This window comes from Triturus cristatus, chromosome 12 (genome assembly GCF_964204655.1).
Source record: "Triturus cristatus chromosome 12, aTriCri1.1, whole genome shotgun sequence".
NCBI classification, from domain to species: Eukaryota; Metazoa; Chordata; class Amphibia; order Caudata; family Salamandridae; genus Triturus; species Triturus cristatus.
Window position 1 is genome coordinate 577,363,461 of NC_140595.1, and position 14,868 is coordinate 577,378,328.

At 48.7% G+C, this 14,868-nt stretch overlaps 1 protein-coding gene across 1 annotated transcript in view; it reads left to right on the forward strand.

The window, feature by feature from the left end:
- Positions 1-3,596: 3,596 nt before the first annotated feature.
- LOC146776290 (neural-cadherin-like) overlaps positions 3,597-14,868 on the forward strand; it is a 567,428-nt gene continuing 556,156 nt past the window's right edge. The window contains exon 1 of the mRNA XM_085637108.1: positions 3,597-3,939. Coding sequence (XP_085493234.1) covers positions 3,597-3,939 — 343 coding nt within the window. The remainder of the gene's footprint in view (positions 3,940-14,868) is intronic.

A 14,868-nucleotide genomic window follows, 5' to 3' on the forward strand; every position in this document is an offset into this window, starting at 1 on the left:
GGGGCAGTGTGCGGCCAAAGATTTGTATGTACTGAGGCTTTTCCTTGGTGGTGCTGATGATGGAATGTGAAGTAGGAAACAGAGCAGCCATGGTGTGTGACAGTGTGATGACAAGTGGCAGACTATGCAAACCAGAGCCCAGCAGTGGCAATGCTGCTATGTGGGGTGCGCGATCGTGTGCGCTGCGGATAGTGCAGCAGTGATAATGTTGAATAGTGTTTGGTCCATTGATGGAGCATGAAGCACAGAGTCCATCATAGGTAATGGGACACAGTGATTGTCTGTGTGACAGAGGACAATGTGAGCACCGCTTATAGAGTGTGGACCGGTGATGGCGTGTGCAAAAGAAAGTCCAGGCGCAATAGTGTTGGGCTCAGTAATGCAGCATGCGTCGCCGATTCCAGCAGTGATAGTGGTACAGTGGCAGATCCAACGATGCGTTGTGCATTGGAACATCTGCAATTGATAACGTTGGACAAATTAGTAATACAAATATAAGGGAACCTGGGCACAGTGTAAGGCAAAAATAATTGTTATTCGGAAGCAAATGTATAGGGGATAGATGATGTATATAACACAAAAGAAATCCTGAGGTCTAATGGTAAAGAGAAATAGGTGGTATGTAGGGTGAGGAGGGAATGACTAATGTACGTAGTGAAACTAGAGGAAGCTCCAAAACCAAGGTCAAGTTATCACCGTGGGTAACTAACCCCATCACATGGGATTTTCATCCCAAAGAAAATCTCATAATCTCTAGGGGCAGGCAGCGCCCTTATGTGAGATATGAGTCCTTAGTGTTATGATTGATAAGTACTAGACAATGGAATAAATCCACAAATGAGCCTAAGGTGAGTGGGGATTGCAGTGCTGGTGGTAGTGAAAAAAGTGAGTGTTTAAAACAAGTGACGGGACGGCCGGAAGACTTCTGTTAGACAATGCCGTCCCGATGTTGGATTAAAAAGCAAGGGGGGGCAACACTAATCTAGTCTGATCAATGAAGCAACGTGAAAGAATGTGGTCGACATGTTTCAGCCATATCGCCTGACTAGGCTAGGCTTTCATCAGGACCTAGAAGCTACTGCAGGGAAGAAAACAACGTAACAAAGGATATGAAGAGCACCCTCAACTTGATTGTAGAGTGCAAGTCTCTTCAGCGAAACATACAGCACCTAGATAACGAAATAATTTTGGGAGTGAAGCCAAAAACGCTCAGTCATAATTATAAGAACAAATAAATAAATGTAGACTTGAAGCAAGGTCCAACTCACCCGTACAAACTAGGTGATGAGATGACCTCCACCTGGCAACCGCTCAGGAAGGAACACCGCTCTGAAAAGGAAATGCAAGGCTACTGGTAGCGGCTTACAAATCGTGAGCAAGTGTGGAAAGGGTGGGAACATCAACTGAAAACTAGGGAGAACTGCCAAGGGCAGAGTCTGCACACACAATGAGCTGGTAAGATCATTGCAACAATTAAAACATGGCTATATGCTGGACACAAAGTCAGTGTGATCACGGATAATACAGATCCGTATAATAGGGTACAGGCTAAGAGATATAATGTTAGAAGATCAGCGCCTTTAAATGAACGCCAAAAAAGGCAGCGAAGGAGCCTACCTGTCCGTCGGGGAACCGGGCTGGAATGAGCCTGCAGCCGGAGGTCCCGTGTAATTGGACGGAGGCAAAAAGAAATGAAAAAACTGCCGGTGGAATGGGCCAATAGCGCGGCAGGTAAGATATACATGCTGGGGTGGAAGCCAATACAAATTGCTGTCGCAAGCACCTGGTTGTAGATGGAAATGACAGGGCAGAAAAAGCGCTGTCAAAATATCGCTGACTCGATGCACCTGAAGAGTCAGAGAGATGACGCGGTGCGCTTGAGGAATGCGGAAAGCCGCCGTCAGGTAGGAATGACGGCAATCAAGGCACGTGTTGCACTGAAAAGCGCGAGTCATCTTAGAAAATACGGAAGGTGGTAAAATACACCAAATGATGCATTGCTAATGTGCAAAGTTCCCGGGAGGCCACGGGCTGTGGGGCAGACAGTTATTGAGCAAAATCACGGCCAAAACTGTATAAGCCAATGGATGCAAAGGGAAAGAAACAATCATGTGGTGCGGGCTGGATCGCAGTTGTCCTACTTTGAAAACAGTGTCAAAAAAGGGAGAACAAGCTGAGTATTATAGCGATAGCCAAGGGATATCGTCATTAAGTCCCCGAACATGTGTTTGTAGTTTATACACCCACCTTTGCTCACGTTTAAAAAGAAAAGCGGAGCTGTCAGTAAGGTGTGATGGTATTTGGGGTTTATCAATGACAGTCCAGTGTAAATCATCAGGGGCATGTTTCACCTCCAGAAAGTGGTTTGTAAGTTTGGTGGAGGTGCGGCCACACCGTATCGTGCTCTTGTGTTCTAAAATACGGGTTTTGATACGGCGGGTGGTCATGCCGATATATCGCAACTCGCACGGGCAGGTGATCAAATAGATCAGATGGGAGCTGTTGCAGTTCGTATGGCTCTTCAAAATCCAGGGTCGGCCTGTGCCGATGTCAATTTCCTTGGTCACAGAGGTCAAGCAGCATGCAGCACAAGAACCGCATGGGTAATGTCCCACAACTGGAGGGAGACCCCACAGGGTAGGTTGGGTGCATCTCTGATTGATGCGTGGGCGGGTATGTACCAATTGGTCCCTGATGTTGCTGCTGCGTTTAAACGCAAAGAGGGGTTTGGGTAGCTCAGCCTCACCTATATTAAGAATCTTCCAGTTGGTAAGAATGATTTTCTTAAGTTTGTTGGAAAACTGACAATAGGTGTGGACACACGTGAGTCTGTTTTCGGATGTTTTAGGAGTCTTGGGTTCTAACAGAGCCTCACGATTGTTATTAGCAGCCCGCTTAGAAGCCCTCCGAATGAGATGTTTAGGATAGTCTCTCGCCTGCAATTGCTTGGAGAGATTGTCGGCATGTTCCTTGTATTTGTCACTAGAGGAACAATTTCGTTTCAGGCGCAGGAATTGGCCGAAGGGCAGATTGTCACGCAGAGCTCGTGGGTGAAAGCTATCATACTTGAGGAGAGCATTCACCGCCATGGGTTTTCTGTATAGCTCAGTGCCCAAACGTATACGTGTATCCCGCAGGATGAAACTTTATCTGTCATTGAAACCCTCTTGTTGGCAGATCCTCCTGACTCCATTACTCCTGTTCCTTTCATTATGTCATGTGCCAGACTTGCAATGAAAGAGAATTTCTTTCAATTTGAGGACCGGCTATTCTTGCAAATATCAGGTACTTCAATGGGGAGCATTTTTGCTCCCAGCCTGGCGAACCTGTACGTTCATGTTTTCGAAGAACAACATGTCCTCAATACCACCAACCCATATAAGGATCACATCACGATATGGAAGAGGTACATAGATGATGTTTTTGTGCTGTGGCAAGGATCCCTGTCCTCCCTCTTGGCTTTCAAAGACTGGCTCAATAACTGTGACCCCTTTTTGAAATTCACTTGCGAGTACTCTAAGACTCATTTACCTTTTCTCGACATTCTCATCACCCCATCAGAAGGGCGTTTGGGCACTGAGCTATACAGAAAACCCATGGCGGTGAATGCTCTCCTCAAGTATGATAGCTTTCACCCACGAGCTCTGCGTGACAATCTGCCCTTCGGCCAATTCCTGCGCCTGAAACGAAATTGTTCCTCTAGTGACAAATACAAGGAACATGCCGACAATCTCTCCAAGCAATTGCAGGCGAGAGACTATCCTAAACATCTCATTCGGAGGGCTTCTAAGCGGGCTGCTAATAACAATCGTGAGGCTCTGTTAGAACCCAAGACTCCTAAAACATCCGAAAACAGACTCACGTGTGTCCACACCTATTGTCAGTTTTCCAACAAACTTAAGAAAATCATTCTTACCAACTGGAAGATTCTTAATATAGGTGAGGCTGAGCTACCCAAACCCCTCTTTGCGTTTAAACGCAGCAGCAACATCAGGGACCAATTGGTACATACCCGCCCACGCATCAATCAGAGATGCACCCAACCTACCCTGTGGGGTCTCCCTCCAGTTGTGGGACATTACCCATGCGGTTCTTGTGCTGCATGCTGCTTGACCTCTGTGACCAAGGAAATTGACATCGGCACAGGCCGACCCTGGATTTTGAAGAGCCATACGAACTGCAACAGCTCCCATCTGATCTATTTGATCACCTGCCCGTGCGAGTTGCGATATATCGGCATGACCACCCGCCGTATCAAAACCCGTATTTTAGAACACAAGAGCACGATACGGTGTGGCCGCACCTCCACCAAACTTACAAACCACTTTCTGGAGGTGAAACATGCCCCTGATGATTTACACTGGACTGTCATTGATAAACCCCAAATACCATCACACCTTACTGACAGCTCCGCTTTTCTTTTTAAACGTGAGCAAAGGTGGGTGTATAAACTACAAACACATGTTCGGGGACTTAATGACGATATCCCTTGGCTATCGCTATAATACTCAGCTTGTTCTCCCTTTTTTGACACTGTTTTCAAAGTAGGACAACTGCGATCCAGCCCGCACCACATGATTGTTTCTTTCCCTTTGCATCCATTGGCTTATACAGTTTTGGCCGTGATTTTGCTCAATAACTGTCTGCCCCACAGCCCGTGGCCTCCCGGGAACTTTGCACATTAGCAATGCATCATTTGGTGTATTTTACCACCTTCCGTATTTTCTAAGATGACTCGCGCTTTTCAGTGCAACACGTGCCTTGATTGCCGTCATTCCTACCTGACGGCGGCTTTCCGCATTCCTCAAGCGCACCGCGTCATCTCTCTGACTCTTCAGGTGCATCGAGTCAGCGATATTTTGACAGCGCTTTTTCTGCCCTGTCATTTCCATCTACAACCAGGTGCTTGCGACAGCAATTTGTATTGGCTTCCACCCCAGCATGTATATCTTACCTGCCGCGCTATTGGCCCATTCCACCGGCAGTTTTTTCATTTCTTTTTGCCTCCGTCCAATTACACGGGACCTCCGGCTGCAGGCTCATTCCAGCCCGGTTCCCCGACGGACAGGTAGGCTCCTTCGCTGCCTTTTTTGGCGTTCATTTAAAGGCGCTGATCTTCTAACATTATATCTCTTAGCCTGTACCCTATTATACGGATCTGTATTATCCGTGATCACACTGACTTTGTGTCCAGCATATAGCCATGTTTTAATTGTTGCAATGATCTTACCAGCTCATTGTGTGTGCAGACTCTGCCCTTGGCAGTTCTCCCTAGTTTTCAGTTGATGTTCCCACCCTTTCCACACTTGCTCACGATTTGTAAGCCGCTACCAGTAGCCTTGCATTTCCTTTTCAGAGCGGTGTTCCTTCCTGAGCGGTTGCCAGGTGGAGGTCATCTCATCACCTAGTTTGTACGGGTGAGTTGGACCTTGCTTCAAGTCTACATTTATTTATTTGTTCTTATAATTATGACTGAGCGTTTTTGGCTTCACTCCCAAAATTATTTCGTTATCTAGGTGCTGTATGTTTCGCTGAAGAGACTTGCACTCTACAATCAAGTTGAGGGTGCTCTTCATATCCTTTGTTACGTTGTTTTCTTCCCTGCAGTAGCTTCTAGGTCCTGATGAAAGCCTAGCCTAGTCAGGCGATATGGCTGAAACATGTCGACCACATTCTTTCACGTTGCTTCATTGATCAGACCAGATTAGTGTTGCCCCCCCTTGCTTTTTAATCCAACATCGGGACGGCATTGTCTAACAGAAGTCTTCCGGCCGTCCCGTCACTTGTTTTAAACACTCACTTTTTTCACTACCACCAGCACTGCAATCCCCACTCACCTTAGGCTCATTTGTGGATTTATTCCATTGTCTAGTACTTATCAATCATAACACTAAGGACTCATATCTCACATAAGGGCGCTGCCTGCCCCTAGAGATTATGAGATTTTCTTTGGGATGAAAATCCCATGTGATGGGGTTAGTTACCCACGGTGATAACTTGACCTTGGTTTTGGAGCTTCCTCTAGTTTCACTACGTACATTAGTCATTCCCTCCTCACCCTACATACCACCTATTTCTCTTTACCATTAGACCTCAGGATTTCTTTTGTGTTATATGTACTTCTATGGGGGAATCAATCCTGTGCGGTCTCTAAACTTGCTCCCTCCGACCCTCTGGTGCTCAACCGTTTTTATTAGATAGATGATGTATCTCAAGGGGGAGAAATGAAATTTGTTTCTCAAAATATTTAATAGTAAATTACATAATCCATACTCTGGTAAGAAAACAATTGGGCCTTTTGGACACAAGAGAACGTAATGCAATTACAAAATGCATTTGACAAATATTAGTTAAAGGTAAATTAAAGAATAAAAGACAAATCCGGGATGGAACAGTATATATTTATGTATATTATACAGAAAGTGCTACAAGGGTTTAAAGTGATATGGTGCAGTGCTCAGGGGACTTGGAAGTGTATGAAGGTAATGCAAAGGGGAGCATTCCAGTTAGGCAATGGCTGTCAGGTGCTCATAACAGTACATGAGGTAAACTTTTGTAAATGTACAATCATTTCAGATGGCTTTTGTTGGTTTATATGGACAGTCCCAAGGTATTAGCGTCTGTGTGACAGAGTATAATGGGAGCCTGGGTGATGGTGTGGTCCACTGATTGATGGCGTGCGCAACAGACAGTCCAGCAGTAATCGTGTTGTAGGGCTCAGTAATGCAGAATGCATCAGGGATCCAGCAGTGATAGTGGTACAGTGAGAGTCCCAGTGATGGTTTGTGCATCAGAGCATCTTCAAGTGATAGTGTGGGCTTCTCGATCAAGTATGTCACAGAGAGTCTGGCCGTGACAGTGTGGGGTCCATTGCACATGATTAGCAATAGGTCTTGAAGGTGAGTATTCTCCAATCCTAGTTTCGAACATAGCAGTGGACTGAGCAGTGCACCCAAAATGATAGCCCTGGACAATGTGGTGCAGAGGGATGAAGTGAACAGTGGACAGTCCAGAGTCTCGCTAACTTAGCTATCTCATGCAGGTAGACAAATTATAGGTGGGCAGAGTTTTTGTCTGAGCAACAAGCCACAGACTTCTTGTTTGGTGATTGTAGAGTGTCCCCAAAGTGCCCTCACAGTATAGCAGAGCAGCCACACAATGCCCTTCAAGTCCTGGGAAAACCCCAAAATGTTACTGTAAAGTCCTTGCGAGCACCCTTGAGGAGCACACGCAGAGCCTTGCACGTTGTGTACAAGATCAGTTTCTTTATTATCCTAATTTCTTTACATTGTCTAGCTGACATGTGTTTCGTCTGGTACTATCACCTAGACTTCGTCAGGGCTAGAAACATATACCATACATATATTTTCTCCAATACTGTTAGAATCCGGGTTCTCTGGTTGGCACAGGTAGGTACTTGTGACAAGCAGGGAACCGTTCCTCTAGTGAGGGTAAGGGGTTACACTCCTAAAATAACCCCTGCTCACCCTCTAGGTAGCTTGGCGCGAGCAGACAAGGCTTATCTCAGAGCGTTATAGGTTAAGCATTTGTGAACACATACAGTAACCAAGTGACAACACTACAAATGGACACCACACAGGTTTTTATATTAAAAATAAGGATTCTTTATATAGAGTTACCACAAGACCATTAAACGACAAAAATACACAATACTGTTACTTTAGATGGTAGAAGTTTGCTTAGTTCTCTTAAGTTCTTAAATGCGACACTTTAAGTCAATGTACCTTAGATGCGACACGCAGGGCAACGAAAGTGTTGCAACGATGCTGATGCGATTAAGTTTTTGGTGCAAAGAAATAAAGACGTGAAGATCTTCCAGATGCGTTACGCTTCTCCGATGTTGCGAGAAGGCTCGACTCGATGCGTCAGCTACAGCGGCGTCACCCCTTTACGCGATGCGACGACAGCGGCCTTGGCAGCGGCACTCTTCTCTGACATTTGCGAGACGCTTCCGCTCGATGCGATGCTGCAGCGGCGTCACCCCTTTGCGAGATGCGACGACAACAGCTCCGACGGCGGCACGCTTCTCCTTCCTGAGTCGTGCTTCCAGCTCCTTGCGACACGCAGTCCCTCAGAAGGCCCAACAACAGCAGCAGGCACTTCCAAAAGGACTCTGGGGAGCTGGGGGTGAAGTCCACTGGTCCTGGGACTTCGTTCAGGGGGCAAGCTCAGTACAAGCCCTTGGAGATCTTTTAAGCACAAGTTGAATTAAAGTCTTTGTAGTCTTTTCTCCTCTCCTTTTAGCAGCAGGGCAACCACTGCAGGCCAATCCCCAGGTCAGGGACAGTACTCCTCCTTACAGCTTTCCCAGTTCCTTCTCCTCAGGCAGAGGTTCTTCTTGTCAAGCAGGATCTAATTTCTTGGGAGCAGGGTCCCAATACTTATACCCCTAATTCCTTTGTTCCTCTGGGGTAGAGGGGCCTTTGCCCAGTCCAAACCAGTTCTTGAGCACTTTGTTGACATGACTCTGCCTTTCTATTCAGGGTGCAGGGCAGAGACATCAGCCGCTCCACAGGAGGTGGGGCCAGCATTGTGGTGGCAGAGCACAGCCCTATTCAGAGTCCAGGTGCACTCCTCCCACCCATCTGGATGTCAATCTCTCTATTCACCACCAGGCTACCTAGCCCTGCCCCTCTGAGTTTCCCCAGCCCTGTCACTCACACAAACCAGACAGGCAGATACACATCATAGCAGAGGCGGGCTGAAATGATTAGGCAAGCAAATACCAACTTTCTAAAAGTGGTATTTGCAAACACAGAATATTAAAATAAACTTTACTAAAAGATGTATTTTATTATTCTGAGTTCAGGCATACTAAACTCGATTTTCTACCATGTTCCCTGGGTCTGTTAGGATCTAGGATCATAGGATGTAACAATTCTAACAGCCCATTCTGGCCTATGGAGAACAGGTAGCCTTACAATAGTGAAAAACGAAAATGGCTGTAATTCACTATTAGGACATGCCACACACATCAGGGCTTGTCCTACCTTATGCTTACAATGCACCCTGCCCTTGGGCCTACCATAGGGGTGACTAATATGAAGTTAAGGGAAGGTTAAGGGACTGGGAAGTGGGTACACTTGCCCAGTCAGCATGACAGTACTAGACTGCACGCAGGTTCTGCAATGGCAGACCTTAGACACATTTTACTAGGCCGCTTCTGTGGGTGGCACAACCAGTGCTGCAAACCCACCAGCAGCATTTGTATTTACAAGCCCTGGGCACTCCTGGTGCACTTTACTGGGGTCTGACAGTAAACCAAATAAGCCAATCATGGAATCCAACCAACATATACATTTTAAATAGGGAGCACTTGCACTGTGGCACTGGTTGGCAGTGGCACAGTGCTCTGAGCAGCCAACACCAGCAAAACACATGAGGCACAGCGACAAAAAGTGGAAGGGAGACTCACGCCAAGGTGCCAGGTCTAACACGTGTCCCCTCCAGCTGACAAGTGGGGAGAACTACCCTACCCCAGGGAGTTCCTCATCACTAAGGTGGAAAAATCTGGACAGACCGTCAGCATTGGCGTGATCTGTACCAGGGCGATGTTCCACCGTGAAATCCATACCCTGTAGGGAAATGGACCACCTCAACAGCTTTGGATTCTCACCTCTCGTATGCATCAACCATCTGAGGGGCCTGTGGTCTGTCTGAACCCGGAAGTGAGACCCAAACAGGTAGGGTCTTAGCTTCTTCAGCGCCCAGACCACAGCAAATGCCTCATGCTCAATAGCACTCCATCTCTGTTCCCGTGGTAGTAACCTCCTGCTAATAAAGGCTACAGGTTGATCTAGGCCCTCTTCATTAATCTGTGAAAGAACAGCCCCCACACCATGCTCTGAAGCATCTGTCTGAACGATAAACTCTTTGGAGAAGTTGGGAGCCAAAAGCACGGGCGCCGTGCACATAGCAGCTTTCAGGGCCTCAAAAGATTTCTGACAGGTGTCAGTCCAAATCACATTCCTGGGCTGCTTCCTTGAAGTCAGCGCTGTCAAGGGGGCAACAATGTTGCCATACCCCTTGACAAACCTCCTGTAATACCCGGTGAGACCTAGGAAGGCTCTCACCTCTGTCTGGGTTTTGGGCAACTCCCAATTCAGGATGGTTTCTATCTTTGGTTGAAGGGGTGCCACCTGGCCACTCCCAACTTGGTGCCCCAAGTACACCACTGAACCCTGCCCGATCTGGCACTTACTCGCCTTGATCGTTAGGCCTGCCCTCCGCAGTACCATCAACACTTCCCAGAGGTGGCGCAGGTGTTCCTCCCACGTGGAGCTGAACACTGCGATGTCATCCAGGTAGGCTGCACTGAACGAATCCAGCCCAACCAACACCTGGTTGACCAACCTCTGGAAGGTGGCAGGGGCATTCTTCATCCCAAAGGGCATCACCCGGAACTGGTAATGCCCATCAGGGGTGGAAAATGCTGACCTCTCTTTGGCCCCATCGGTCAAGGCGATCTGCCAATACCCAGACGTTAAATCAAACGTGCTGAGGTAGTTGACAGCCCCTAGCCAATCTATGAGCTCATCAGCTCTGGGGATGGGGTGTGCGTCAGTCCCGGTGATCGAATTGAGCCCTCTGTAGTCCACACAGAACCGGAGTTCGGGTGTGGCTCCCGGCGCTGCAGCCTTTGGGACCAAGACCACTGGGCTGGCCCAAGGACTGCTTGAGGACTCAATTACCCCAAGGGCAAACCTCTTGGAGACCTCCTCCTTGATGCAGGCCCTTACCCTGTCAGTTACCCTGTAGGCCGTGTGCCGCACAGGTGTACTATCCCCAGTGTCCACATTATGGACACACCAATCAGTGACACCGGGAATCAGGGAAAACAGGTCAGAGAATTGTCCCAGTAACTGGCGACAATCGTTCTGTTGCTCAGGGGTCAGGGTGGAAGAGAGGGCGACACCATCCACTGACCCATCTTGCTCCTTGGCTGACAGGAGGTCAGGAAGAGGCTCGGTCTCCTCCTCCATCCCAGCATCTGTCGCTAAGCGCATGCCCACTTGGGACCTCTCCAAGTGGGGCTTGAGGCGGCTGACATGAAGGACCCTCAAGGGGTTCCTTGGAGACCGCAAGTTCACCAAATAGGTGACAGGGCTCTTGCGCTCCACAACCTCAAAGGGACCGGTCCACTTATCCTGGAGCGCACAGGGCTCCACTGGGGCCAAGACCCATACCTTCTGTCCAGGCTGAAGCTCTACCAGAGTGGCATTCTGGTCGTACCACCGCTTCATCTCCTCCTTGCTGGCTTCCAGGTTTGCCTCAGCAAGTTCCCTGAAACGCCTAGTCTGGTTTCTGAAGGCCAGCATGTAGCTATATACATTCTGGGGAGGTTTCCTGGGAGATTGCTCCCAGCCTTCCTTGACCAGACTTAGAGGTCCTCTCACTGGGTGTCCGTACAGCAGCTCAAAGGGACTGAACCCTAGAGACTTCTGTGGCAACTCTCTGTAAGCAAAGAGAAGGCATGGTAAGAGGATACCCACTTACGCCTCATGGGTTCCTCAAGACCCATTATCATGCCTTTTAGGGTTCGGTTGAATCTCTCAACCAACCCGTTTCCTTGGGGGAGGTAAGGTGTGGTGAACTTGTAGGTTACACCACACTCTTGCCAAAGGGATTTCATATACTTAGATATGAAATTGGTACCTCGGTCAGACACCACCTCTAGAGGGAATCCCACCCGGGAGAAAATTCCCATCAGGGCACGTCCCACCACGGGGGCCGTCACTGTCTTCAGAGGGATGGCTTCCGGGTACCGGGTGGCATGGTCCTCCAGGACCAGGATGAACCTATTGCCCATCGCTGTCCTGGGGTCCAGTGGCCCTACAATGTCAATCCCCACTTGCTGGAATGGGGTACCGACCACAGGGAATGGCTGGAGTGGAGCCTTCTGCTTCCTTCCACTCTTCCCACTTGCCTGGCAAGTCTGGCAGGTCCTGCAGTGAGTGTCTGAACTACTGCGCATTTGGGGCCAAAAGAAGTGGGTGACAAGCCTTTCAAAGGTCTTGTCCTGCCCCAAATGTCCTGCTAATGGCACATCGTGAGCCAGCCCCAGTAGGAAGGCTCTGAAGCGCTGGGGTACCACCAGCACACGGGCTGACCCAGGCTCAGCAACCTTAGGCTCAGAATACAGGAGGTCGTTCTCCCAGTAAATGAAATGTGTTCCAGACTGATCACCATTGGCCTGGTCTGCAGCCTGCTGCCGCATACCCACGAGAGAAGGGCACTCTTTCTGCTCCCTGCTGAATTCCTCCCTGGAGGGTCCTCCTTTTTGCTGCCAATGGGTCAGCTCAGGTAGGTCTCCCAGTTCACACTATCTGTTCCCCTGTAGGTTCCAGGGCATCCCCCTAAAGGGTCTGCTTCCTCCTGGACTGTGGGAACTTTGGGGGCCGGTTTCCCGCGCCCCCTGCCTCTTCTTCATAAGGCCGGTTCCTGGGCCTCCCTCTCAGGCTCCAGGTCCTCTTGAGCACCTCTACTCGCTGTCATGGACTGTGTGGTGACACACGCCCAATCTGGCATACCCAACATCTCCAGGTGAGCACTCCGCTCCACCTTAGCCCAAGGTGAGCTCTCCAGATCGTTCCCTAACAGACAGTCTACAGGCATGGCGGGCCTCACAGCTACCTGAAGAGTACCAGAGAATCCCCCCCCCCCCCAGGCAGTGACTCGGTGTTGTCGGCGGCAACAACCGGATAGAATGCTCCTGGGACAACCTGCTCCTGAGACACCAGGTGGCGCTTGACAGCCGTCACACTGGCTCCTGTGTCTCTGAGATCTTCCACCCTATGGCCATTTATGGTCACCCACTGCCTGTATTTTTTAGTGTTCTCAGGCAGCTGGGTTTTGGGGACCACTTCACGGTCTCCTAATGAGACCAGGGACATTTCTACTGAACCCCCTCCACCTTGGACACCCATCTCTCCAACCAGGGCTACACTAGCCGTCTGCCGGGGGGTTGCACCAGGGGGTGCTGGTTTACCAAACTGGCGACACTTGGGATCATTGGCAAAATGACCCAGCTCACCACATCTGTAACCGGTTGGGGGCCCTCTTTGAACAGGGGTACCTGTCGGGGCCCCAGTCGGTTTCTGGGGTGGGGGAGGCTGAGAACCTTTCCCTTGGGGATTACTTTGGGGCCTCCTCTGGAACTTCCTCCATTTACCCTTGTCTCCCCCGCTCTTCTGCTGGAGACCCTGCCCACCTTTGGCGGAGTCTCCCACGGGACCCTTGTGGACCCTGGTACTGACCCAGCAGTCCGCCTCCTCAGCAAGCTTCCTAGGGTTAGTCAGCCTACTCAATCAGGTGCTGGCGTAGCTCAAGAAAACAATTACTGGACAAGTGCTCCCATGCCATTAACTCAAGAAGCCCTTGAAAATTATCAACCTTGCTACCCTTCACCCAACCATCCAGTGCTCTGCAAAAAAAAGTCACATACTCCACATACGTACTGTTGGGAATCTTAGTGCAACCCCTGAACCTCTGTCTATACATTTCAGGGGTTAACCCATACCTAGCCATTAAAGCTTCCTTCATATGGGGGTAAGAGTTATACACTTCTGAGGGCAAATCTAGCAGTGTGTCCCGCCCTTCACTCAAGAACCGCCCCCACAACCCCGCTCCCCAATCCTTCTCAGGGACCCGGTGGGAGGACATGGCTACTTCGTAGGCTTTGAACCACTGCCCTATGTCATCATTTTTAAAGAATTCTTTCACTACATCTTTGGGTATGTACACTCTGGACTCTACCTGCACTGGAGGTGTGCTGCCACCAGAGGGAGTGCTTCCCAAGCCCTGGGCTTTCAACTCCAGCTCCCTCATTTTCATGTCATGCTCCATTTGGATTTTTTTCTCTTCCATTTCCAGCCTTTTTTGTTCCATTGCCAGTTGTCCATTTAGTTTGGCCATCTCTATTTCATGAGCTCTGATTTCCTTTTCTGTCTGCCAACTCCTCTGGAGATAAACTTTTACTAGAAACACTGCTACCTGCAGGGGAAGGGGATCTCCTTCCTCTTGAACCTACTGGCCCATCCAGCTGCTCATCTGCATTCTCATCATCAGTGGCATTCCTTGCTTCTACCCAGGCCCTCAGCGCCTTGTAGAACTCTGGCTTGTTTTTACATCCAGTTGTGGAAACATTAAATTTCCTGCAGAAGACTTTCAGCTGCCTGGCAGTGTAGCTATCCAATTTCTCGTCTTCCCATTCAAATTCAGTATTCGCAGAGACTATGGATGCTGCTTTCTCCACCATGGTTAAGCTTGGCAGTGCTAAAAAATAGACAGTCCCAAAAGAAATCTACCAACAAGTATTGGTTGCGTTTAAGGTCTGCATTCACTAAGTAGTGTTCACCAATTACTGTACATGAGTCACAAATGCAAGTCCAGAATCCTCACCGCTGACCACCAATGTTAGAATCCGGGTTCTCTGGTTGGCACAGGTAGGTACTTGTGACAAGCAGGGAACCTTTCCTCTAGTCAGGGTAAGGGGTTACACTCCTAAAATAACCCCTGGTCACCCTCTAGGTTGCTTGGCGCGAGCAGACAAGGCTTATCTCAGAGCGTTATAGGTTAAGCATTTGTGAACACATACAGTAACCAAGTGACAACACTACAAATGGACACCACACAGGTTTTTATATTAAAAATAAGGATTCTTTATATAGAGTTACCACAAGACCATTAAACAACAAAATTACACAATACTGTTAATTTAGATGGTAGAAGTTTGCTTAGTTCTCTTAAGTTCTTAAATGCGACACTTTAAGTCAATGTACCTTAGATGCGACACGCAGGGCAATGAAAGTGTTGCAACGATGCTGATGCGATTAAGTTTTTGGTGCA